Source organism: Malus domestica, chromosome 03, assembly GCF_042453785.1.
Source record: "Malus domestica chromosome 03, GDT2T_hap1".
In the NCBI taxonomy this organism is placed as follows: domain Eukaryota; kingdom Viridiplantae; phylum Streptophyta; class Magnoliopsida; order Rosales; family Rosaceae; genus Malus; species Malus domestica.
This window is the reverse complement of record NC_091663.1, coordinates 34,853,514-34,876,377: the sequence shown is the minus strand read 5'-3', so window position 1 is coordinate 34,876,377 and position 22,864 is coordinate 34,853,514. Positions and strand designations below refer to the sequence as shown.

General features: G+C 41.6%; 4 protein-coding genes across 6 annotated transcripts; 1 reads left to right on the top strand and 3 right to left on the bottom strand.

The window, feature by feature from the left end:
- Positions 1-2,222: 2,222 nt before the first annotated feature.
- On the top strand, positions 2,223-4,254 carry LOC103427396 (uncharacterized). Its single transcript, XM_008365450.4, has 2 exons — positions 2,223-3,118; positions 3,719-4,254. Exons 1-2 carry the CDS (start codon positions 2,279-2,281, stop codon positions 4,127-4,129), a joined length of 1,251 nt encoding a protein of 416 aa, XP_008363672.1. The 5' UTR covers positions 2,223-2,278; the 3' UTR covers positions 4,130-4,254.
- Positions 4,255-4,457: 203 nt separating this feature from the next.
- Positions 4,458-6,865, bottom strand: LOC103432427 (COMPASS-like H3K4 histone methylase component WDR5B). The gene is made up of 2 exons (XM_008370620.4): positions 6,125-6,865; positions 4,458-5,236 (listed from the first exon to the last, which is right to left on the bottom strand). The coding sequence occupies exons 1-2, from the start codon at positions 6,782-6,784 to the stop codon at positions 4,952-4,954; spliced, it is 945 nt and encodes a 314-aa protein (XP_008368842.3). The 5' UTR covers positions 6,785-6,865; the 3' UTR covers positions 4,458-4,951.
- A 387-nt stretch (positions 6,866-7,252) lies between these two features.
- Positions 7,253-11,551, bottom strand: LOC103432426 (F-box protein SKIP17-like). The gene is made up of 13 exons (XM_008370619.4): positions 11,103-11,551; positions 10,232-10,407; positions 9,841-10,035; positions 9,652-9,762; positions 9,488-9,573; positions 9,289-9,410; positions 9,014-9,078; positions 8,865-8,937; positions 8,674-8,736; positions 8,512-8,576; positions 8,313-8,387; positions 7,893-8,167; positions 7,253-7,617 (listed from the first exon to the last, which is right to left on the bottom strand). Exons 1-12 carry the CDS (start codon positions 11,427-11,429, stop codon positions 7,945-7,947), a joined length of 1,581 nt encoding a protein of 526 aa, XP_008368841.3. The 5' UTR covers positions 11,430-11,551; the 3' UTR covers positions 7,253-7,617; positions 7,893-7,944.
- A 9,070-nt stretch (positions 11,552-20,621) lies between these two features.
- On the bottom strand, positions 20,622-22,537 carry LOC103432425 (uncharacterized). 3 transcript variants are annotated; one of them, XM_008370616.4, is made up of 3 exons: positions 22,206-22,537; positions 21,184-22,059; positions 20,622-21,059 (listed from the first exon to the last, which is right to left on the bottom strand). In XM_008370616.4, the coding sequence occupies exons 2-3, from the start codon at positions 21,838-21,840 to the stop codon at positions 20,763-20,765; spliced, it is 954 nt and encodes a 317-aa protein (XP_008368838.3). In that variant the 5' UTR covers positions 21,841-22,059; positions 22,206-22,537; the 3' UTR covers positions 20,622-20,762. The 3 variants fall into 3 exon arrangements, with proteins under 3 accessions (XP_008368838.3, XP_070675507.1, XP_070675506.1); XM_070819406.1 differs by having other exon boundaries at positions 21,184-22,013; positions 22,206-22,425; XM_070819405.1 differs by having other exon boundaries at positions 21,184-22,477.
- Positions 22,538-22,864: the final 327 nt, after the last annotated feature.

Sequence of the window (22,864 nt, the reverse complement as noted above, 5' to 3'; positions counted from 1 at the left end):
GTAGATTTTGGTGGATTGTGGTAGATTTTTATATAATTTTTTTTTTTTAAAAAGAAAAATCTTTCCCCTTATCCTACTGTATTAGATCACAATTTTATTCCTTTTTTTTTTCAGTTCCCTTTCACACAACCACAACTTCATCTCTTTCTCAATTGATAGATCAACATAACTTTGGTGAGTTTTTGAGCACTACACCACCGACTGCCCTTTTGCCACAAATGTACGTTGACAGATGTACGTTGTGGTACTTCAGTAGTGCTTGTAGTACCACATACATTAAAAAATCAGAACGACGAGAGAGTAGTATTAACCAAAATCCTAAATCGATTATGTCATTCGATGATCATACATGCCTAATTAAGGTCTAAGGGTCATAATAAGAGATCCCACCAAAGCATATAGTTTGAGAACTGCTCAGATGGAAAATGATTTGAAATCCTAGGGTGTGATGTTGAATTCTTTTTAGTCTTGGTTATATATATTTCTTGCTCTCAAATCCCACAAAATCTACAACTTATTGAAATCCTCCAAAATCTTGGGTTTAATACACTTAGATATAGATGGATTTTAAAATCTTTTAATTGATTACACATAGAATTGAATGGATTCTAAAATCCTTTAAAATATTTTAATTGACTACACTAGGATTTTAAAGTCTTTTAAAATACTCAAATCCGAGTTTGACACACCCCCTTAGATTTGGGGAATTTGCATCAGTGGCCCCTTAATATTTTCCCAGTCCCTTAACTATAAAAACTCACACTTAACTACTCGTACTTCTTATTGTTTACAATTTGCCACGTTCATTCATTTAAATTCACTTTTCTGTTAAACAATGAGACGTGACAAGAACGTGTGCTTTTTTCTTGGAGCATTCTTGTCAATTTTGTTGGAGTGCTGTTAAACTCACCCGATTGTTTTATTTCCACGTCTGTATTATAAATAGCTTCAACTTCAAGTGACCCAGTTGCAGAAACTGACGAGGATGCCCTTAAAAGTGGGTGCCAATTGTAAAACAAAACAAAATTTGGATGGTTGATTTATAAACAGATTTATGGCGCATTTACGTAACAGTAATGAAACTATGAGAAATTAAATTGATGAGGAATTGGAATGGAGAGAAGTCAGAATCGGATTCCTGTTGAAGCTGTTTACTTAAATGTTCTGGAATCGAAATAGAATTTCATAAAACTGTTTACTAAGGAATATAAACCAGTATGATTACTAAAATGCCCTTATCCCAAATCAAATATTTTATAGGGGTGTGCTATCTACACACCCCTTTTTACTTCTCACTCACCCCTTGTTAATTTCTGTCATTTGATTTTCTTTAATTCATCCAATCCGAAGGTCGAAAATTAAAAGGGTGTGAGAGAAGTAAAAAGAGGTGTTTGGATATCACATCCTTATTTTATATACTTTAATGGGTTTATAAAGGATAGTCTTGGAAATAAAAAAAGTGAGGGTATAAAGGGAACAAAACTATCATTCTGATTGCCCAAACAAGCAGGAATTGGATTACCACCTATATCTAGGGAATCTAATTCCACCAATACAAGGAATTGAATTCCAAAATTTGTGTGGGCCCCACTGCTTTTTGGATTCCTCCATATTTAGTTAACACCGAAGTTAGACCTGTAAACGGGTCGGGTTTATTGGGTTTGGGTCGGGTTGAACCCAACCCGTTAAGCTAATGGGTCACCCGAACCCGACCCGTTAAGCTAACGGGTCACCCGTTTCACCCGTTAACACCCGTTAACAATTATTATTATTTTTTTTTTGCATAAAGTTTATTTTTTGTTCTTAAGACTTTATTAAAATTACTAAAATATCCTCAACTAACGGGTGATAACGGGTGTTAACGGGTCCTAACGGGTCTAACGGGTTGACCCAAAGTGACCCGTTATTTAACGGATTGTTAACGGGTTCACCCGTTAACGACCCGACCCGTTAAGCATCCACCCAAATACAAATATTAACGGGTTGGGTCGGGTCGGGTTAACGGGTTGGATCCAAAATGCCAGGCCTAACCGGAGTACTCCATAATCGGAATTCAATTCCACATTCTCATTCCGATTACGGATACGTAAACACGCCATTAGTTTATGTCTCATTCATGCAATTTCATCATTAAGTTATTTTAGACCCGAACCGAAAACCCAAATCGCGCTCCGTTAACCCGCACCACAAAATACATATCCTTTTTGCGATCTATTTAATTCAGGAAAATCAAATCATCATTATCTTCCCAAAATCCGAAACCCGTTCAAAACCCTAGATGGACCTGCTGAAGGCAGAAATCGCCAAGAAACGGCAGAGACTCGAAGAAGACACCGGCGGCAAGCGATTCTTCAAGCGCTCCGAGATCGAGCAGAAGCAAATCCAGAAGCTTCGGGAGCAAGAGAAGCGCGAATTAGAAGCCAAAGCCCAGCGCCAAGCCGCCGCCTCCAACTCCGCCTCCGCAAGCGGCTCTTCCGCCGCTAAATCAAACTCCAATTCCGCCGCAGCCTCATCCTCCGGCACCACATCCTCCAACGCTGCTGCGTCTAAGTCGCTAACCGATGAGCAGAACATCGACAAGATGAACCTTCCGAAACAGGAGGTCGTCCGCCGGCTCCGGTTCCTCAAGCAGCCCATCACTCTCTTTGGCGAGGATGATGATGCCCGGCTCGACCGGCTCAAGTACGTGCTGAAGGCCGGGTTGTTCGAGGTCGACAGTGACATGACGGAAGGGCAGACGAACGATTTCCTTCGCGATATTGCAGAGCTGAGGAAGCGGCAGAAGTCGGGGCTTGTGAGCAAGCGGCAGAAGACGGAGGTTGATGGCGGTGTGGAAGATGGTGAGGGCGGGGTCCGGGAAGACGATTTGAGCGCAGATGGGTGCTCGAGCGGCGTCGATGCTGATAAGGATTTGAAGCGAATGAAGACGAATTTCGAGGAGCTGTGTGATGAAGATAAGATCTTGGTGTTCTTCAAGAAGCTGTTGAATGAATGGAACCAGGAGCTGCGTGAGATGCCGGATGCGGAGAGGAGAACTGCTAAGGGGAAGTCCATGGTTGCTACATTCAAGCAGTGCGCACGCTACTTGCATCCTCTTTTCAAGTTCTGTAGGAAGAAGGTACAGTGATTATTGCTTTCGGTGTCCTCATTCGGTTTCGATTATGTTGTTTTTGTTAATGATCAATCGCATTGTGTTCAACTTATATGCATTGTGCAAAAACGTAATCAGTTCAATGATCAATCGCATTGTGTTCAACTTATATACATTGTGCGAAAAAGAACTCGGAAATAGAAAGCTGAAACTATGCTTTTAGGTGACACTTATATGCATTGTGCGAAAACGTAATCAGTTCAATGATCAATCGCATTGTGTTCAACTTATATACATTGTGTGAAAAAGAACTCGGAAATAGAAAGCCGAAACTATGCTTTTAGGTGTAAATTCCTTATATGGTTGATCTTAGAAGTTGGAAATTAAAACCCAGTTCTTTCTTATTGTACAATTCTCTTTCAAGTATTACTTTTTTGAGAATCGTATCGACTTGATAAAGAGTTGGGGAAAGAATTCGAAGGAATGCTCTTCGGTGTATATTTTTCAAACAATTGAGCTTAGAATGTAAAACCCTGTGCTTTTTTCTTGTTGTACCCTTTGGATTGTATAGTTTTAGTTCACTTGATTTTTAGATGTATAATTCGACCGTCGTATTTTGATTTGTAGATCCTTCAAGATGATATTCGCATAGCATTGATGGTGGTGGTTCGGTGCTGCATGAAGCGAGACTACCTAGCTGCAATGGACCAGTACATCAAGCTGGCTATCGGGAATGCACCGTGGCCAATTGGTGTCACTATGGTTGGCATCCACGAACGTTCAGCTCGCGAGAAGATCTACACCAACAGTGTGGCTCATATCATGAATGACGAGACGACTCGGAAATACTTGCAGTCAATCAAGAGATTGATGACCTTCTGCCAACGACGCTACCCAGCCATGCCTTCAAAAGCTGTGGAGTTCAACAGCTTGGCTAATGGTAGCGACTTGCAGTCTCTGCTAGCATCGGAGGAGAGGGCGGCCGCCAGCGGAAATCAAGCCTCAGACGAAAGGCTTCTGCTAATGCCAGCTCCATAGAAGAGCTGGTCATGTATAGGACGAGAATGATCTGTTTGTGTGTTTTTTTTCAATGCACAATCAAACCGAAACTATGTTATGAAGTTAGCTCGTATCTTTTATTCAATCGAAATCGTTATTCGATATTCGTCGGGAGAGATTGTCACTACTACCGAGTGCAGAAGCAGCCATCTACCACCAACACTACCACTCCAGTCAGTGTAATTGTCCATGGCTGACACCTAGAACACAAGAAACTTACATATTAGATGAACCAGAAAACCTTGTTTGATCTCTTCGAATCCTTTCGAAAGTGTTTTTAAAATGACCTCCAAGTGTTTTTCAGACATCCATAACTGCTTATGATAGCATTTGCATAAAAGCACTTGGTAGTGTTTTTCCAAACAAGTGATGACTTTTCACAAAAGCTCGTATGAGTAGAAGTACTTTCTAGGAAGCATTTCGAAACAGACGCTTAACTGGATGACCTGAAACTCAATTCTAACAGAGTCCACAAGCTAAGACGAACACAAGGCAAACCTAACCGAACCAAACCAAACAAACCGATTCAAAACAGAAAAAACCTTATTTAGAGCAAGCAACAGGAAAATAGGGAAGACCCAGGAAAGGGTGAAAGCTCATCGGGATGGCTTGGTGTCCCAAACGGAGTCGTATTCAAGAGAAAGGTAGTTCATATAGCCATCCATGTCTTCCCCAACTCCGTCTTCGTATATGTCACTATTTCTGTGGTATACACTATTTCTGTGGATGGCTGGATTTGTGTGTGGTTCATAAAAATAGTGCATCACATACACACGTATATGTCACTTTGATGTTATATTTTTAAGTATCTTGAACCCAAATCTTGATGGTTTTATCCAGAGACGCAGAGGCAATCTTGTTCTCCTGATGATGGCAGGAAACAGCGATGACGGTGTCCGTATGGCCTTCAAGTTTCTGAACCATAGTTCTCGGCTGGAGATCCCATAAGTAGACGCAGTGATCCTCCGACCCGCTCACAATGTATTTGCCATTTGTCACAGAAAATGTAGATGTTATGCAATACACTTTGTTAACATGACCTGTATAGATCTTCAGAAACTTCCCCGCAGCGTAGTTTGACAGCCTCTGCACCCAGAAACGAAAATTGGAATTCACATTTCAATTAACCAGAATTACAGAAACAGTCCTACATTAGTCGCTGATATTTAACGGGATTCACAAGTTATACACAACTACTGAGTCTGTGCTTAAATCAAGAACTAGAAACGAGATGTCAAAAAGCAACACACAAATCGGCCAGCAACATGATGCACCTTCTTCTTCTCTTGCGATTTTTCTAGGGTACGAACAAGTAACAAGTACAAACACCTACAAATGATGAATCAAATAGGTGCATTATACCCATTCAATAGGCCAAACATACCACTCTCAATTGGCCACGGTGATTCGGTGAATGTCAAAAGGCAAAACTCAAATCGGTCAGCAACATGATGCACCTAGTTTCTTCTATTGCGATTTTTCTAGGGTATGAACAACCAAATAAGTACGAACGCCTAAAAATGACGTTAAAAGAGGTGCACTATACCCATTCAATGTGCCAAACATGCCACTCAATCGGCCATGACAATGGCCAATTGAGGATGGTATTTCCAGGTGTTTGTGTTTTCGTACTTTCTTCGGACCCTTCTCTCAGACTTACCAATTACACTGCTAATCAACTCAGACACACAAACAAATTGCCCTACCCGAATGAATCATGGCAGTTTAATGACAGTATTTCCAGGTGTTCGTATTGAGTATGTTTTCGTGCTTCCATCTTAAATTTTTTTCAGAATTACCAGTGACATTCATTGCTAATCAGCTCAGACACACAAACAAATGGCTACCCAATTCAAACCGCATGCATATGAACATCAAAAATCACAACTTTCATGCACCCACAAAAGAAAAACCCCAACTTTTCAACAGCGAATCAGAACAAAAACGAAGGGAAAATGCAGATGGAATTCTTACGAGGGTGTCGTTGAGAGTGGCGACGAGTATGAACTTGCCATTAGGCGAGAACTTGGCGAAGGAGACGGAGGCTGATTTATCGTCAATCAGCGTCTTCAGCAGAGTCCCCGACTCGGTGTCCCAAATCTTACAGGACCCGTCGTGGCTGGCGGAGACGACAATCGAACCGTCGCGATTGAAGCTCACGGAGGTCAGAGGCATCGAGTGAGCCCGGATAGCGTGGAGGCACTTCCCGGTCTTGACCTCCCAAATACGCATCGTTTCGTCGAAAGAGCCGGAGACGATGAGGTGGGACTGGGGATTGAAATTGACGCAGAAGACGCGGTCGGAGTGGCCGCGGAGGGTCTTGACGCACTCGCCGGAGGGGGAGCGGGCGTCCCAGATACGGAGGGTCCGATCATCGGAGGCGGAGCAGATGTAGTGGGAGTCGGAAGACCAGGCAAGGTCGGAGATGCCTTCGGAGTGGCCGAAAAGGCGGCGGAAAAGGGTTAGGGTGGAGGCGGACCAGAGGATTACGGTCTTGTCGAGGGACGCCGAGGCCAGAAGGGTGCCGTCGTTGGAGTATTTGACGCAGGCGACGGGGCCTTCGTGCCCGCGGAGGGTCTTGAGGTGGCGGTAGGGCCTGTAAGGCGATGCTTGGCCACTGCCACTGCTTGCCATCGCCTTCTTTGGCACCACAATTTCACCAGCCCCACAGCCGAAGACGGGGTAAGATTTTAATCTCTTCAAATCACAATCATGTGACAATCACGTGACATCCACTATTTTATTCGTATTCTTGGGTGTATTCAAAATATAAATTAGTAAAATAATACAACGTGAATTTATTCTAATTATCTACTTTATTGTATTTTACTTTGCCCTTTGTTCCGATTGCTCATAAAAAAAATTACTCTTGAAATACAAGTAATGTGTTAAATATTCTCATTGTTCCCTTCTCTAGGTCACTCACTCGATGACCAAGGAAATCAGGTCGCTTATAATGATCCATTTATTTTCTACCCCGATATAAAATCAAAGAGTGAGTGACCATGAATTCCTTGATCATCGGGTGGCCGAGGAACATTTCCGACAAACACAAATTGTGGGGATGAAGAAAGACAACTAAAATCATGAGAACCAATAAAATTAGTTTGAGAGATTTGTTTTCTTTTGATGAATAGCGGAGAGATCTTTTAACAATCAAGTACAAAACGAACTCATGACCAACTCGTAGGCTTACATATACAGAGAACAAAGAAATGACAAAACAGCATACTTCAAGCGCCATTTTACTCGTCTACTGGAAAATACGCCGCCGAGAAAAGAAAGAGCCGACCAGGGAGCTTCGCATACGAAACTGAATCTCGGTTCGGCCACATAAGGTTGTTAGATGGACGAGGACGATCATGGCTGGCACACCTACCGTCCACGAGTCGTATTTTTCGATCATGGTTAAACTGCATCTGGTATAGGGCTTCAAAAATTACGCTTCGTAGGCACAAAAGGGCACTCTGTTGGAGAAAGCAGAAAGCAAGAGCTATCAGTAATGCAAACCTTTAACATATTGGCATACATCTTGTAACTATGTCGGTGGTTCGTTGATTTGTTTTGAACTATCTCATATCCTAATTATCCGTGGGATTTTAGATGATTCATGTAGAGAGACAATCATCAGATCTATTTATCTTACTCTAATTTGCTAAATGCGTAAAACAATCCCAAAAAAGATCACTCTGCAACTGCGCTGCTTATTTTGCATATGTGAGAGAGGGAGAAAGAGACGTACATGATGCATTTGGTGGCCAGAGAGTTCAATCATTGCCATGCTTGGTTTTGTCCTACACGGCCACGTAGTCCACCTCGTCTGAGCTTTCATCATAAATTACATAACCAACATCTCGAGCATCCTCGTTGCCACTACCATGATCGCTATTGTAACTGCTCTCAGAAAAACTCACAAACATTGAACCATCAGATAAAGGACTGCTCATCTGCGATGCCGATGGCAGGCTGATATCACTATATGGCTCACTGTCAAACATTGGGTCCATGTCAGGGTAACTGCAAAACCATTCAGAACCAGAGACGACTATGATAAGGCAATTTTCAAAGACCTATTAATTCTAAATTTGGAAAAAGAAAATTAAAAGAGAAGAACAGAAAGTTGAAGTTCCATTGAAATACAACGGTTGAAGAATAAGCAAACCTTCCTTCTGGTGGAAGCTCAGCCAGCAGACAGAGATTAGGCCTTTCTTCTAACACCCGATTCAAGGGAATGGTGCTGCGACAAAATTGACCCAAAAAAATCACTATTAAATATCTGTGTGACACAATACGAACCAAAGATCAAATCCCTCCGTAAGTAAGGTGGCAGTTTAAGAGATGGGAAAGCTCTATTCCATTACCTTAAGGTATGGCATCTCTGAATCCAGTCATCCTCAGATGCCAAACCTTCTCTGTTAGATATATCCTGTTTGAGGCAATAGGAAAGTAAGCATCACTCTGAGCCCTACAATTTTATATTCAAGCTTACACAACAAGAAGATGATGATATTTTATACACCCACAAGATGTCTAAGGAACTTGAAATCCCCAGCAAGAACAGCTGTCAACAACCGAGTCGCCTCCACCTTCAAAATTACAATTTAGGTTTCAGAGAGAGAGAGAGAGAGAAAGAGAGAGGGCATAAATGTAGAGGCACAGCATGAAGTACTCAACTTTTTTTGTAAAAAAAAGTTGATTAAAAAAAAGTGCTCACCATTTTGAGATGCATGCAATCACGTAGAATCAAGACTTCCAGCAGATTCCCACCTGTGCTGCTTCCAAGGTTCCTGAAAAATATGAAGTTTCATTAATTCTATGATACAGAAACTTAATAAAAAGTCACCTTTATTAAAGATAACTGACCTTAAAAATGATCCTGTGATCGAGTAGGAAGTCGAAAAATCAACGTACTTTAATTTCTTAAATCCCTGAACAAGTACCCAGATATTAGATTCCAGTCTGACAGAACGCAGTTATTTCACCAAAAAATTGTTGTAAAATGTATTACTCCTCCCAGTCCTTTACTGAATGTGTAATAACTCATGTAGCAATTCTATCTACATATTGTTAGGAATCTACTATAGCACAAAACAATATAAGACTCAAGGGTATTTTTTCTTAAAATTCCCGAGACATACCTTAAGAAGTATACGAACTTTATAATCATGTAACTTAAACCCTCTGAGGGCCAATGATGTTAGATGAGGGCAATTGTTCACCAGATCAACACAAGTTGGTGATTTCAAACTGTCATCTCTACCTGAGATTTGTCAAACATGAGTAAGAAAATATTTTCTGAGAACATTAGGTGGGGTTCCTCATGAAGAAGTGCAATACCTGATTTTGATGATTCAAAGAACAGACGCTCTATTGATTGACAGTTTGCACTCACTGACAGCAGTGTTTGCCTCAATTCAACGTGACTGAAGATTGCACAAAATCAAGAATCTCGTAGTGTAATCCAACAAACAAGAATGCAAAACATCAAAAACTGAACTTACAGGCCAACAATCTCCAAATCAACAAGAAATGGGCAAGCACCTAGTGCCCCAGAGAGTGACGTATTATCCATTCTTTCAATATTGTAAAGGTGCAACCTTCTCAGAAGAATCCTTACAACAAGCAAAAGAAAGTATAAGATAAACAAGTCGCCCGAACAAAATTTTCAAAGTCTTAAAATTCAAGCATACCCTGGAGCACCATTGTTCGCGCCTAAAGGGCTTAAACAGGACCTACTAAGAATCGATGACTCCTTTCCTTGTCGGGATCTCTTATCATTCCATGAAAAGTTGGATACATCTACAGAATTCCTGATGGTATAAACTAATGGTTGACAAGATCCAATTGGCGTAGTTGGGCCTGGAACTACCCCAAGCTTAAGAGACCTGAATATTCAATTGCACATAAGAGGGGAAAATTTTATAAAAATGAGACTATCATGTGCTAGTGCAACATCAAATTAGCGTTAAAATGAGGAAGCATAAAGAACTGTAAACTACAGAGATTCAAAGTTTTCACTTGACACAAATGCATGAGTAGACTCTTAAGATTGAAAGTTTTTGTTGGGTCAAAAACTCTTACTGGAGAGATTTCCCTGCTCGGTGAATCATTGTGGAAACTACCGCATTGTTAACTTTTGGGACAACTGTTGTCAAGTCAATATTGGCGTAGCAAGAGGAATCCATGGCACACTTATTAAACATTGAACAAGTAGCAGCAGCATAGCATAGGCTTTGTGTATCAAGCATGGAAAAGACCTGCATGTCAGCATACCCTCAGATAATGTATGCATTTCCTATCTAAATTCCAACAAATAAAGTAGTTCTGGCATGCAAAAAGTTGGAGCTAAGGCCATTTCTGGATGAGGGATTTGCAAGTAGAAGTGTATTTGGGCCAGATCAGTTATAAATGAACTAGAAACGTCAGATAGCGGTTTTGAAATGCATTACATGATCATTACAAGTACATAAAGAAGGGATTTTAAAATGACTCATTTCATCCCTATTAGTGTATTGTAAGATGTATCTACTCATTTCTAATCCCCCCATCTAATATTTTGTAGTGCATTTCTAACTAATTAAGCCTAAATCCCTCATCCGAACATAACCTACAGATTGATATATAAACAGAATAAATGAGAAAAAAAGGGCCTCGAGGCCAATGCAAATGATAATTTCGGTTTCGATTTGATGGGGCACACACTAATCACTAATAATTGCGTATGAATTATGGAATCAAATCAATAATATCAGTGATCAGGCAATTAAACACAACCCACCAATGCAAATCAACCAAAATGCAACTATCAAATCTTCAATTTCACATGCCCCAAAACGAAAATCAATAAAACAATACAGCTTTCCTATTCAAATCGATCGCCAAAATCCGATCAAATTACGCAATCAACCCGCCGGATTCGCATTCAATTCATCTCGATTACGATTCTGCGTACCTTGATAGTGAGGTCCGGAGGGAGAACCCAGGCGAGCGAGTTGTGCTTGGAGGCGCGCTTCCTGGCGGAGCGCTTGGCGGCCTCGAGGAGGACGGAGCCCAATTGGAGGGCGCGATCGATGAGCTTGGTCTGATCGGCGTCGGAGGCCCGTGACTCGAGGAGGCGCTCGAAGGAGAGGTCGATGGCGAAGGGCGGGGAGTCGGAGAACTCGAGAAATGTGTCGAGGAGGCGGTCACGATCGAGCTGGTTGAGGTTTGGGGTTCTAGGGTTTTGGGAGGGGCAGGGTCGCTTCGCCATGGATGACGGGCTGTGCAGCAGGGTATCCATAGCGGGTGGTTTATCGAAGCCGAAGTGGTTTTTTGAGGTGGGAGATACGGAGTGGGCGTGGTTTGATGACACGTGTTTGTATTTGCGTGAGTTTGGAAGGTTTTATGGACTTGGATTGTCCCTCCGCATGCCACCTTTCTCATTCCCTCTCATATTCTTATATCTTATATTCTTATATTCTGTTATCATATTTAAATCACGTCAATATTTTATATTAATTTTTTTATAAAAATAATAAGATAAAAAGTAATAAGAATATAAAATATTGACGTGGCTTAACCGTGACCACAAAAATAAAAAGACATGAGAGGGTATGAGATGGAGATGACAGACAATCCAAGTCCAAGTTTTTTGCCCGGTGAGGTTATCGGAGCCCCCATATACGACATGGGTGCAACATAACTGCACCAAATGCTTTTGTTCTTTTCCTTTTTCATCTCTAGATTCACTCCCATCAATCATTCTAATATCAAAAAAATTTTACGTCAGGTCGATTTCATACTGTTACGTAAAAGATTTAAAATATATGACAATGGACGATTATTTTAAAATATTTAAGGTATTGTTTACTTATTTGAAACAGTCAAAAATTTTGAATAAAAAAAGTAAGAACAAAGGAGAATTAGATCAACTAAACATGCTTGGAGTTAAGAATTGTAGTAATTCAAATTGCGTCCGGTTATAGTGCAAATTTTGCTTCATGAAATAAAAGAACCATGCAGTCACATGTAGAACAAAGAATCATGCCATCAGTTGCCAAATTGAACAGAAAACCTTTATAATTAACTAGTATATGGGCACACACAAAGTGTGTGAGAAAATTTTTTATTTTTGTTTTTCAAATAGAATGAGAGAGGAAGTGAGTGATAGAGAATGTAGGAGTGGGAAGTTTTTTTTTTATTTTTTAATTAAAGATATGTTAGGATCGCATGTAGGTGTGTGAACACGGAAAATTCCTGAAACGAAAGAGACAAGAACAACGCGCACAAACAAATATTTGTATTTGATGATTTTGGGTTACAATCTCTCTTATTTTGATCCTCTGATTTGATCTCCGTAAGGTGTGTATTTGTGGATGTGTGATTGATCCAAAGGGTCGTTGGGCTTGATCTAAGGATGAACGTTCTTCAAGGGCCGTGGACTTGATCTTGAAGGTGGATTTGAGCGGATCTTCAAAGGGGCTTTTGGGCTTGATCTTTGAAGAACAGTGATGAACGGATCTCCAAGGGCTTTTGGGCTTGATATTGAAGAACAATGATGAACGGATCTTCAAGGGCTTTTGGGCTTTATCTTGAAGAACGGTTGGATGTGTGGATTTGTCGACGTTGTTGATCCAAAGGGCCGTTGGGGCTTGATCTTGGATGAACGGATGATGAACGATGGTGCTTTCTTCAATGGCCGTCGGGGCTTGATCTTGGAAGGGTGGATGATTGTTGATCCAAAGGGCCGTTGGGGCTTGATCTTGGAAGAACGATGAACGATGAACGAAGAACACTTTCTTCAAGGGCCGTCAGGGCTTGATCTTGAATTGGTGGATAATTGTTGATCCAAAGGGCCGTTGGGGCTTGATCTTAGGATGAACGATGAACGAAGAACGCTTTCTTGATTCTTCGGGAACCTGGATGCTTGCGAGCTTCGGAGTTTCAGAGTTTCAAGAGTTTTGCCTAATGATTTTGGTTCCTCCTCCCTCAAATGAATGAAATGGGCTTGTATTTATAGAATTTTCCAATGCCTAATTTTGAATATAATATCCCAGATGAAATAAGTCGTTTCTGCCAGGTGTTGACACGTGTCCTATTTGATGACTTTTCCAACTCATTTCAATTTTCGTTGAGTCACATGCTACGTGTAAAATTTACGTAATACATGAGCGTTGACACTTTGATTTATCGGTCAACATTTATTTACCGAAATTTTGATGTCTACAAATGCCCCCACTTCAAGGCACGTCGTATACATGTGCTTGTCACGTGTAGGAGATGCGTTTTGAAGTCCCTTACTGTAGATGTTGATCCAAGGGCCGTCGAGGCTTGATCTTGAATTGGGCTGGAGATTTCTTCAAGGGCCGTTGAGGCTTAATCTTGAATTGGGCTTGAGATTTCTTCAAGGGCTGTTGAGGCTTGTTCTTGAACTTTCGTTTGAAATTTCTTCAAGGGCTGTTGAGGCTTGTTCTTGAACTTTTATTTGAAATTTCTTCAAGGGTCGTCGAGGCTTGATCTTGAAGGTTGAAATTGGACCACAAGGAGCTTCATGTGGTAGATGATCTTTGGCTTTGGTAGTGGGTGAATCGGCACGTATTTTGTTGCGCTTGTTGACTTTCCACAGCTTTGATCTTGAACTGGGTTGAAGGATTTTCTGGATTCCTCCAATTGTTGATTTTCCACAGCTTATTCTTGAACTAGGTTTTGATTCAAGGGTGGTAGGCACTTAATCTTGAATCGGACTTATGATTTCTTCCAGGGCCGTCGAGGCTTGATTTTGAATTTGGCTGGAAGCTTCTTCAAGGGCCGTTGAGGCTTGATTCTTGAAGGCTGACTCGAACACATGGCAAGCAGGCACGAGGTGAAGGTGACGACTTGTTGCTTTGTTCAATCTTTCTAATTCACACCTGAGCAATTTGGTCAACGGTATGATCTTCAAGATTGATGGGCTCTTCTTCCAGTTGGTGACTTGGTCTTTAAGGATTTGATTCAAGGGTGGTGAATCGGCACGTGCAGCCCACAACGCCTAGTAAGTCGACCTAAGAATTTGAGGGTCAAAACGAGTTCACCGTCCTCAGGCTGATGCGGCATCTTCTCAAGTTCTTCATCTCAGACTCTTTCTGCTGAGTTGACTGTGCATGCTGCATTCTTCTTTGCTTGTTTCTTCAGGCAGATGTGGCAGCTTCTCGAGTTCCTCAGTTCGGACTCCTTCTGCTGAGTTGACCGTGCAGATCGCATTCTTCTCTACTTGTTCCTTCTGCACCTTGTCTCCACATGCTGCAAGGTATCATTTTCACTTGCCTTATCTGTCCTCCAGGCAGATGTGGCAGCTTCTTTGAAAGTACAGCAGCAGTGGAAGGCGAGTACTCGAGAGCAGTGCTAGGTAGGCAATCAGGGGAGGGTTCCAAGCAGTCGGTTCCTTACCCGAGTTTGAGTGGAAGTTCCGACATATTGTTTTCTTTATCCTTGTCTTTGTAGATAGGAACAAGGACAAAGGAAAGGACAGGGAGAGTGCATGATATGAGATACTCTTGCTTTCTACCCTGGTGATATGAGATACTTTTGCTTTAGAGTCATTGGCTTGCAGAGGTACCCCAAGGAATAAGGAACACTGAATGACTCGAGAGGTTTCGTTGGGAAAGCATTTTTTGAGATGAAGAAAGGCTCTGTATGTCTGCCTTGCTATGGAAGGTGAAGGTGGACAGTTATAGGAGGTCCATTAATACCTGTAGAGGTACTATTCTTTCACTCGTGTCGGCAACCAATGCGTGATTGATCAGTATGGCTTCACGTGCTTTCTTCTTTATCAGAAATCTTCGACAAATTGTCCGTAATTTTCGTCAAGCTGAGTGTGTATGTGATAGGTGTTGACGAGGCTGAAAAAGACTGGCGCCTCTTCGATATCTGGGATCGGCGCTTCGACAAATTGCCCGTGATTTCCGCAAAGCTGAGTTTGTGCGTGACGGGTGCTGACGAGGCTGAAAAAGACTGGCGCCTCTTCGATATCTGGGATTGGCGCTTTAACAAATTGCCCGTGATTTCCGCAAAGCTGAGTTTGTGTGTGACGAGTGCTAACGCGTCTGGAAAAGCAAGATGCTTCTCCGATTTCTGAGCTTGCCTCTTCGATTTTTGAATCGACATTTTCGAACTCCGAGCTCACCTCTTCGATCTCTGAAATCCCGTCGAGTGCCGATTTTTTTTATAGAGGTACGCAGTTCGTTTCAAAGCACACTTGAATTTTTGCTTGTAGAAACTCCCTTCTTGCACTTCTAAGGTCTTGATTTGTCCGACCTCTTCTTTCTTCAACACCTTTGAAAATGTCTGGACCCTCCGACCGTCGTTTTGATTTGAACCTTGATGAAGAGGTAGTCCCGTCTTCTCCAGATAACATATGGCGCCCATCCTTCATATCCCCTACTGGTCCTCTTACCGTTGGGGATTCGGTGATGAAGAATGATATGACCGCTGCGGTGGTGGCCCGGAACCTTGTCACCCCCAAAGATAACAGACTACTTTCCAGGCGGTTTGATGAGTTGGCTGTTAAGGAGTCTCTGGTTCTTAGTGTGCAGTGTGCGGGTTCTGTGTCCAACATGGCCCAACGCCTATTTGCTCGAACCCGTCAAGTTGAATCGTTGGCGGCTGAAGTGATGAGTCTCAAATAGGAGATTAGGGGGCTCAAGCATGAGAATAAACAGTTGCACAAGCTCGCACACAACTATGCCACAAACATGAAGAGGAAAATTGACCAGATGCAGGAATCTGATGGTCAGATTTTACTTGATCATCGGAGGTTTGTGGGTTTGTTCCAACAACATTTGCCTTCGTCTTCTGGGGCTGTACCGCGTAGTGAAGCTCCGAATGATCAACCTTTAGCTCCTCTTCTTCCTGGAGTTCCGCCGAGTGGTGAGGCTTCAAACAGTCAACCTCCAGCGCCTCTCATTTCTGGAGCTCTGCCGAGTGGTGAGGCGGCACCTGATCGTCCTTGAAGATCCCCTCTTGTAAATTTGATTTGATTTGATTTTTTTTTTTTTAAGGTATGTATAATGCAAATTTATGCAAAATTTCCAGAAAAATAAATAAAATGGACTTTATTTCTCTCAATGCAATTTTTTTTTTGCTATATATATATATATATATTATGTACACACACACACACATATATATATAGATATATATATATATATATCTATATATATTATTTCTTTTTCTTTTGGCGCTGTACAACCATCCCTTTTTTTTCTTTTGTTTTTTTTTTCTCTTTTTTTCTTTTGTCACATGGTGCCAGACGCACCAAAGATCAATTTTTTTTTTATAATTTATTATATATATATATATATTTATTATTATTATTATTATATAAATATATTTTGCCTTTAATTATGGTGCCAGATGCACCATTCTCCTTTTTTCACGTGGTGCCAGATGCACCACCACCCTTTTTTTTTCTGTATAAATTTGGGTGATGGGTAGAGGAATTTCTGCAGGGAGCGGAGCTCGAGTTTGAGGAAGAGCTTCTCGGCCAGCTAGTCGTTTGACAGCGGTCTTTGAAGTTGTTGGCAGCTGCGAGGCAAGAGACGGAGGAGGTGGAGGTGACCAGGGCAGCTGTGACGGACAGAGACGCCATGGCAGGACCTCGAGGAGTTTTAAGATACTGGTGCAATTTCTTAGGAGTGACTTGAGTCCATCCTTCAACTTTGCTTGTCTTGGAGGATGCCCCCAGCGGTTGAGGTGAAAACTTTGAGTCGGAAGAGCCAGAAGTGAAGGTGGTATAGTTTGACTTCACCACATCGTCAAGATCTAGCTCGATAATTCCTTTCTGAGCCAGCTTCATGATGAGATCTTTCAGGACGAAACATTTTTCTGTCGGATGACTGATGAAGCGGTGGAATTTACAGTACCTTGGACTGTCAGTGCGATTCATCTCTTCTGGCCGTTTGCACTCAGGCAAACTAATCACCTTCTTTTCCAGCAAGTCTTCTAACATGGCAACCACATCAGAGTCGGGGAATGGATAAGTTTTCTCCTCAAGCTCCTTCAAAGTGCGTCTACGCATCTCTTGATCACGAAAGCCTTCGGCTTGAATCGCCTTGCCTCGTGTAGGGATTTTGACGGGAGCTGTGTTGACTGTCATTGCTTCTTTGGTGGATTTCCACGCAGTCTTCTCCAACTTTGGCCCAAGAACTTTGTCGTTCTTGTAATCGGCGATCGGTTCTTTCTTCCCATGATGGGCAATGCTCAACTCCATGTCATGGGCGCGGGTGGCTAGCTCTTTGAAGGTCTGTGGTTTGATGCCTTGAAGGATGTATTGCAAACCCCATTGCATGCCTTGGATGCACATCTCAATTGAAGAGGTTTCCGATAGCCTGTCTTTACAGTCGAGGCTTAGAGCGCGCCACATGTTGATGTAGTCAATGACTGACTCGTCCTTCCACTGCTTTGTGCTCGTTAGCTCTAGCATGCTCACAGTGCGGCGGGTGCTGTAGAAGCGGTTGAGGAATTCCCTTTCCAACTGTTCCCAGCTGTTGATGGACTCAGGCTCTAGGTCCGTGTACCACTCAAAGGCGTTTCCTTTCAGCGAGCGCACAAACTACTTGGCGAGGTAGTCTCCCTCCGTCCCCGCGTTGTTGCAAGTTTCGACGAAATGTGCAACGTGCTGCTTTAGGTTTCCTTTTCCATCAAACTGCATGAACTTTGGTGGTTGATATCCCCTCGGCATCTTTAGGGCATCAATCTTCTTGGAATAGGGCTTCAAGTAGAACAAGAAGGTATGTGAGCTCCCTTCGTACTGTGCCTTGATGGTGTTGGTGACATCTCCTGCAGCTGCTGGATAGAAAGAGATCCCATGAGTGCCGTTGCTTGGTCTGGCTCCGGCTTCCCATCGATTTTCTTCACCGGGGGTTCTTCGTCTCCGCCAGCTCCTCCCTTTAGTGGATCATCCTCTGGGTCGGGTTTATCGCCGTCCTGCGCCTCCAGTCGGTTGACTAGTGCTGCAATTTGCAAGTCTTTTTCTTCCACAGTTCGGGTTAGCCTTGCGATTGCTTCATTCATTTGAGCCAGCTGCTCATCGATTGAAGTTGCTCCAATGGTCATGACTTGCATGGCTGAACTGTCGCTTGAATCGGCATCGGAGAGCATGGATTCGGAGTATTTCCTTGGGCTTTCCCCCCTTGGTGCCCTTAGTGAGGCTAAGGTGATCAAAGGCTCGTGCCTTGGGTGCTTTTGTTCCCTTGGCAGAGTTGATGCAGAGGTGAAAGAGGCGGCAGAAGTAGCTCTTGCCATGCTTCGAGTCGTGATGCCCAAAGTGACACCAGTTGCGACGATGACGCTTTTGTTCTTTACGCCGGTTGCGGGAACAGTTTGAGCCTTCCTTGATGCCATTAATTTTGGAAGTGCGCTTGAATTTCTTGAACGGAGAAAGAGATGAGAGGCAGAGATTGTCCCACTGGGCGTGCCAATTTGTGAACACAGAAAATTCCTGAAACGAAAGAGACAAGAATAACGCGCACAAACAAATATTTGTATTTGATGATTTTGGGTTACAATCTCTCTTATTTTAATCCTCTGATTTGATCTCCGTAGGGTGTGTATTTGTGGATGTGTGATTGATCCAAAGGGCCGTTGGGCTTGATCTAAGGATGAACGTTCTTCAAGGGCCGTGGACTTGATCTTGAAGGTGGATTTGAGCGGATCTTCAAAGGGGCTTTTGGGCTTGATCTTTGAAGAACAGTGATGAACGGATCTCCAAGGGCTTTTGGGCTTGATATTGAAGAACAATGATGAACGGATCTTCAAGGGCTTTTGGGCTTGATCTTGAAGAACGGTTGGATGTGTGGATTTGTCGACGTTGTTGATCCAAAGAGCCGTTGGGGCTTGATCTTGGATGAACGGATGATGAACGATGGTGCTTTCTTCAAGGGCCGTCGGGGCTTGATCTTTGAAGGGTGGATGATTGTTGATCCAAAGGGCCGTTGGGGCTTGATCTTGGAAGAACGATGAACGAATAACACTTTCTTCAAGGGCCGTCGGGGCTTGATCTTGAATTGGTGGATGATTGTTGATCCAAAGGGCCGTTGGGGCTTGATCTTAGGATGAACGATGAACGAAGAACGCTTTCTTGATTCTTCGGGAACCTGGATGCTTGAGAGCTTCGGAGTTTCAGAGCTTCAAGAGTTTTGCCTAATGATTTTGGTTCCTCCTCCCTCAAATGAATGAAATGGGCTTGTATTTATAGAATTTTCCAATGCCTAATTTTGAATATAATATCTCAGATGAAATAAGTCGTTTCTGCCAGGTGTTGACACGTGTCCTATTTGATGACTTTTCCAACTCATTTCAATTTTCGTTGAGTCACATGCTACGTGTAAAATTTACGTAATACATGAGCGTTGACACTTTGATTTATCGGTCAACATTTATTTACCGAAATTTCGATGTCTACAAGGTGAGGCTTTGAAAAAAAAAACAAAATTTGATTATGTGAAATTACATTTCTGCCTCATATTTCTTATTCATGTTCTGTTTTAATTCGAGAGATAAACTGGTAATTTCATAGGGTTTTAGTTTACCGTGAATGTTTTATTAATTAGTAGAGATACACAAAAAATGATTATTCAAAGTAAATGAAAAATAGGTTTGCAGAGAAAAATAAATTCATAAAAAGAAAAAAAAAAAAGTATCCTTGAATATTTAGTAAATTATTTTAGGTCTCCAAAAAATGTGTAAATAAATTGAGTGTGGTGTCCATAGACAAAACTTTGTTGTACAAATAACAAATTTAAAGTTTTTAGTTTAACTTAAAATTTTAAAAGTGTGCAAGAAGCCCAAGATTAAAGGATATTACATGCCGGAAGGCCCAAAATAACTAAGGGGAGCAATATGCAACATGAGTAAACCCAACTTCACCATTATAAGACACTTTAATTCATATATTATAGAAATTAAATATGTTTTAATTTGATTTTAAAACATTATTAAATTTTTTATATAACGATATTTTACTCTAAAGGACTAGAAATGAGCCGGGAAGTCACTGACTAGATATCAAATTCAATATAATACATTACCAGTAAACCGTAACACTAGTTGATAAGGTTGATTATATTCAACACTCACTTTCTTGCATTTGGGCAAACCACATACATAGTTCATAACACACTCTACGTTCTTTCTCAATGGATCACAAACAATGATAAAAAAAATGCTTTAAAAGCAGTGATAGCTTGTCATTCACAAGAATGTGTGCCAAGAACACAGCCTGACACACTAAATGTTATAATACAAGTGGTTTGAATTTTTTTTTTTCAAGTGTCTAACCACTTGTATTATGACATGTAATGTGCCGTGTTCCTGACACATTGAAAAATCCCTCGTCATTCACACATGAGCATATAAGATGTTATGATTAATTAGTTTTCATATTTATACACACTGAATTTTGGTACACCTATTGAAAAATGCATAAATCAATAACGAAAATAAAGAGAATAGTGCAAGAGAAGAAAACGGGAGTGAAAATCACTACCCTTGAATTATGTTGATACAAAATAAGAGAGCAACACAAAAACATAACTTGCATTTCAAGTATATGTAAAACCCCCCCAAAAAAAATAAAAATAAAAATAAAACATAACTTCTATTCATTCTTCCAAGCATGCAAGATCAGTGAAAACCCAAAATCCTGCAACTGGTTATCTCTCAACTCCTGAGAGGAGGATGACCAACTCAACACAGAAGGATCCAGAACTGGCAAACCAGTCCACAACTTCTTGCTTTCATCTGCAGCAACATTGAGGCAAGTTTGGAACATGAAAACTGCATCTCCCATTGAATTCCCAAACAGCCAATTGTGCACATCCCAAAACACCTCAACTCTCATCCCATCTACCACAATTGTGTGATTGCCTCTGAACTTCCAGTTCAACCTCTTGACCTGCATCGGGAAATTCGGTTTAGGTCAATAAATAATTTCATAATTCGGGTTTTTGTAACACGTTACATCATTTGTAACGCATGAAATAGTGTTGATTGACTGAACCCTAATTTTGAGAATGTACCTGCAACACAGTCTTGCTGTCAATGCTGATTACAAGGTATGGCTCATGGAGGCCCCCGGCAGTTTCACACTCAATTTTCACGTCATGGGTTTTGCCCAAATCACAGAACTGTGCCTTTGCTCCATAAAATTTTTTCCCAAAAATGTGCTCTCTTTTCGCTACGAATTCGGCTTTGGATTTGGATTTGGACTTGGAATTGGACTCAGCAGGGCTTTTGAAATCCTCCCTCTTCAAGTCCCCAAGAAACAGAACCATTTCTTGATCAAACATAAGAGCTAGACAAAACTTCTCCAATGGCTCAGGTCCTGAACCAAATTTGGCATTTGTTAAATCCCACAAGATGTCGATTTTCGTAGAGTCCACCTCCAAATTCTTCAACCCTTTCCTCTTGGAGAAAATCCATGGCTTAATCTCAACTCTGCAGAGGCAATGACCGGCTGCATCATCGATTTCGATGGCGAGGCTTTGCCCCATCAGATTCTTGGTCCATGTCACAGTGATCAAACACAATCTGCCCTTTAATTTGCATTGGTAGACGCAGGATACCAAGTTCTGGGCAGTTTTTGTGGCTCTCGACGAGGAAGATGATGACGAAAAATCCGCAATCTGAACCCCATTTTCCCCAAAACAAGAAGGGAAGTCCCTCATCGTAAGCATCAATCAACAAAAAAATGACAACTTGCAGACGTGTGTTATGCCAGTTCGCCAGGTAGCGTGTCTGCTCTTTTGAACGCAGTACAAACTCCCTCCCGGTAAACTAAAGCTGTTTAGAATCTCGCCTTTTGTCGAGTAAACAAAGATGGCTGATTTATTTCTGATTCTTTCGAGTTCTGCCAAGAATTTGAGGTGAAAAGAAAGAATGCAGCCGGCAGAGAACTGGGTTACACAGAAAAAATGACTCCACCAATCAACATGGATGACAAATTATGTTAATCAACCGAGTCTGAATGCATGCAACTTGAGGTGAAAAGAAAGAATGCAGGCAGCAGAAAATTGGGTTGCAAAGAGAAAAGGACACCTACCTCAGAAAATTCAATTTTGATACGAACCTAAGCGCCCATCATTCAAATTTTCCAACTTGCAGCTTCAGAAAGCTTCCATTTTTTCCTCTGGGATTTTGCCTTTTGAGGTCCAGAAAAAGACCCAGGATTTCGATAAGAATTTGAAAAACTGAATTGATAGGGAGAGATGAAGTCACATGGGGAGAGATTAGAGAGAGAGAAAAATGGAAAAAGAAAGGGGGTTTAAAAATTGCAAAAGGGTTTGGATTTTGCTGGGAAAAGGTTGGGATTGCACCAATGACCAAAGCAAAAGGGTCTTTTTCATCCATGGGCAATTGGGCAGTGTTTTCTTTCTTTGTCCATAATTGAAAGAATCATAAATGGGACCCCTACCCTCCTCCCTTTAACTGACTTTATACATGCATTGCATTTTTGGAGCTGAAAATACAAAATTCGGATCTTTGCCGGATTCTTTTTGTGAGAATGTGAATTATATCCGTTCATGTACATTATACGGGTCAGAAATTTTTTTAAATATTTTTATTTAAAATTAAATATAAACAGCACCTGATAAAAACTGATCGTAAGACATACAATGAACGGACACGATTTACGAATCTTCAAGATCCTCACCAAAGAAATCCGGGGAGGATCCTGTTGGGAAAATATAAACAACGGAT

Excerpts from the sequence above, each read along its gene's own strand:
- LOC103427396 (XM_008365450.4), top strand. The coding sequence starts at position 2,279 with ATGGACCTGCTGAAGGCAGAAATCGCCAAGAAACGGCAGAGACTCGAA. Across the intron at positions 3,119-3,718 it reads TCAAGTTCTGTAGGAAGAAG|ATCCTTCAAGATGATATTCG; the intron begins GTACAGTGATTA and ends TTTGATTTGTAG.
- LOC103432427 (XM_008370620.4), bottom strand. The coding sequence starts at position 6,784 with ATGGCAAGCAGTGGCAGTGGCCAAGCATCGCCTTACAGGCCCTACCGC. Across the intron at positions 5,237-6,124 it reads CCACTCTCAACGACACCCTC|AGGCTGTCAAACTACGCTGC; the intron begins GTAAGAATTCCA and ends TTCTGGGTGCAG.
- LOC103432426 (XM_008370619.4), bottom strand. The coding sequence starts at position 11,429 with ATGGATACCCTGCTGCACAGCCCGTCATCCATGGCGAAGCGACCCTGC. Across the intron at positions 9,079-9,288 it reads AAGTTCGTATACTTCTTAAG|GGATTTAAGAAATTAAAGTA; the intron begins GTATGTCTCGGG and ends GTACTTGTTCAG. Across the intron at positions 8,938-9,013 it reads ATCACAGGATCATTTTTAAG|GAACCTTGGAAGCAGCACAG; the intron begins GTCAGTTATCTT and ends CATATTTTTCAG.
- LOC103432425 (XM_008370616.4), bottom strand. The coding sequence starts at position 21,840 with ATGCTTACGATGAGGGACTTCCCTTCTTGTTTTGGGGAAAATGGGGTT. Across the intron at positions 21,060-21,183 it reads ACAGCAAGACTGTGTTGCAG|GTCAAGAGGTTGAACTGGAA; the intron begins GTACATTCTCAA and ends TTCCCGATGCAG.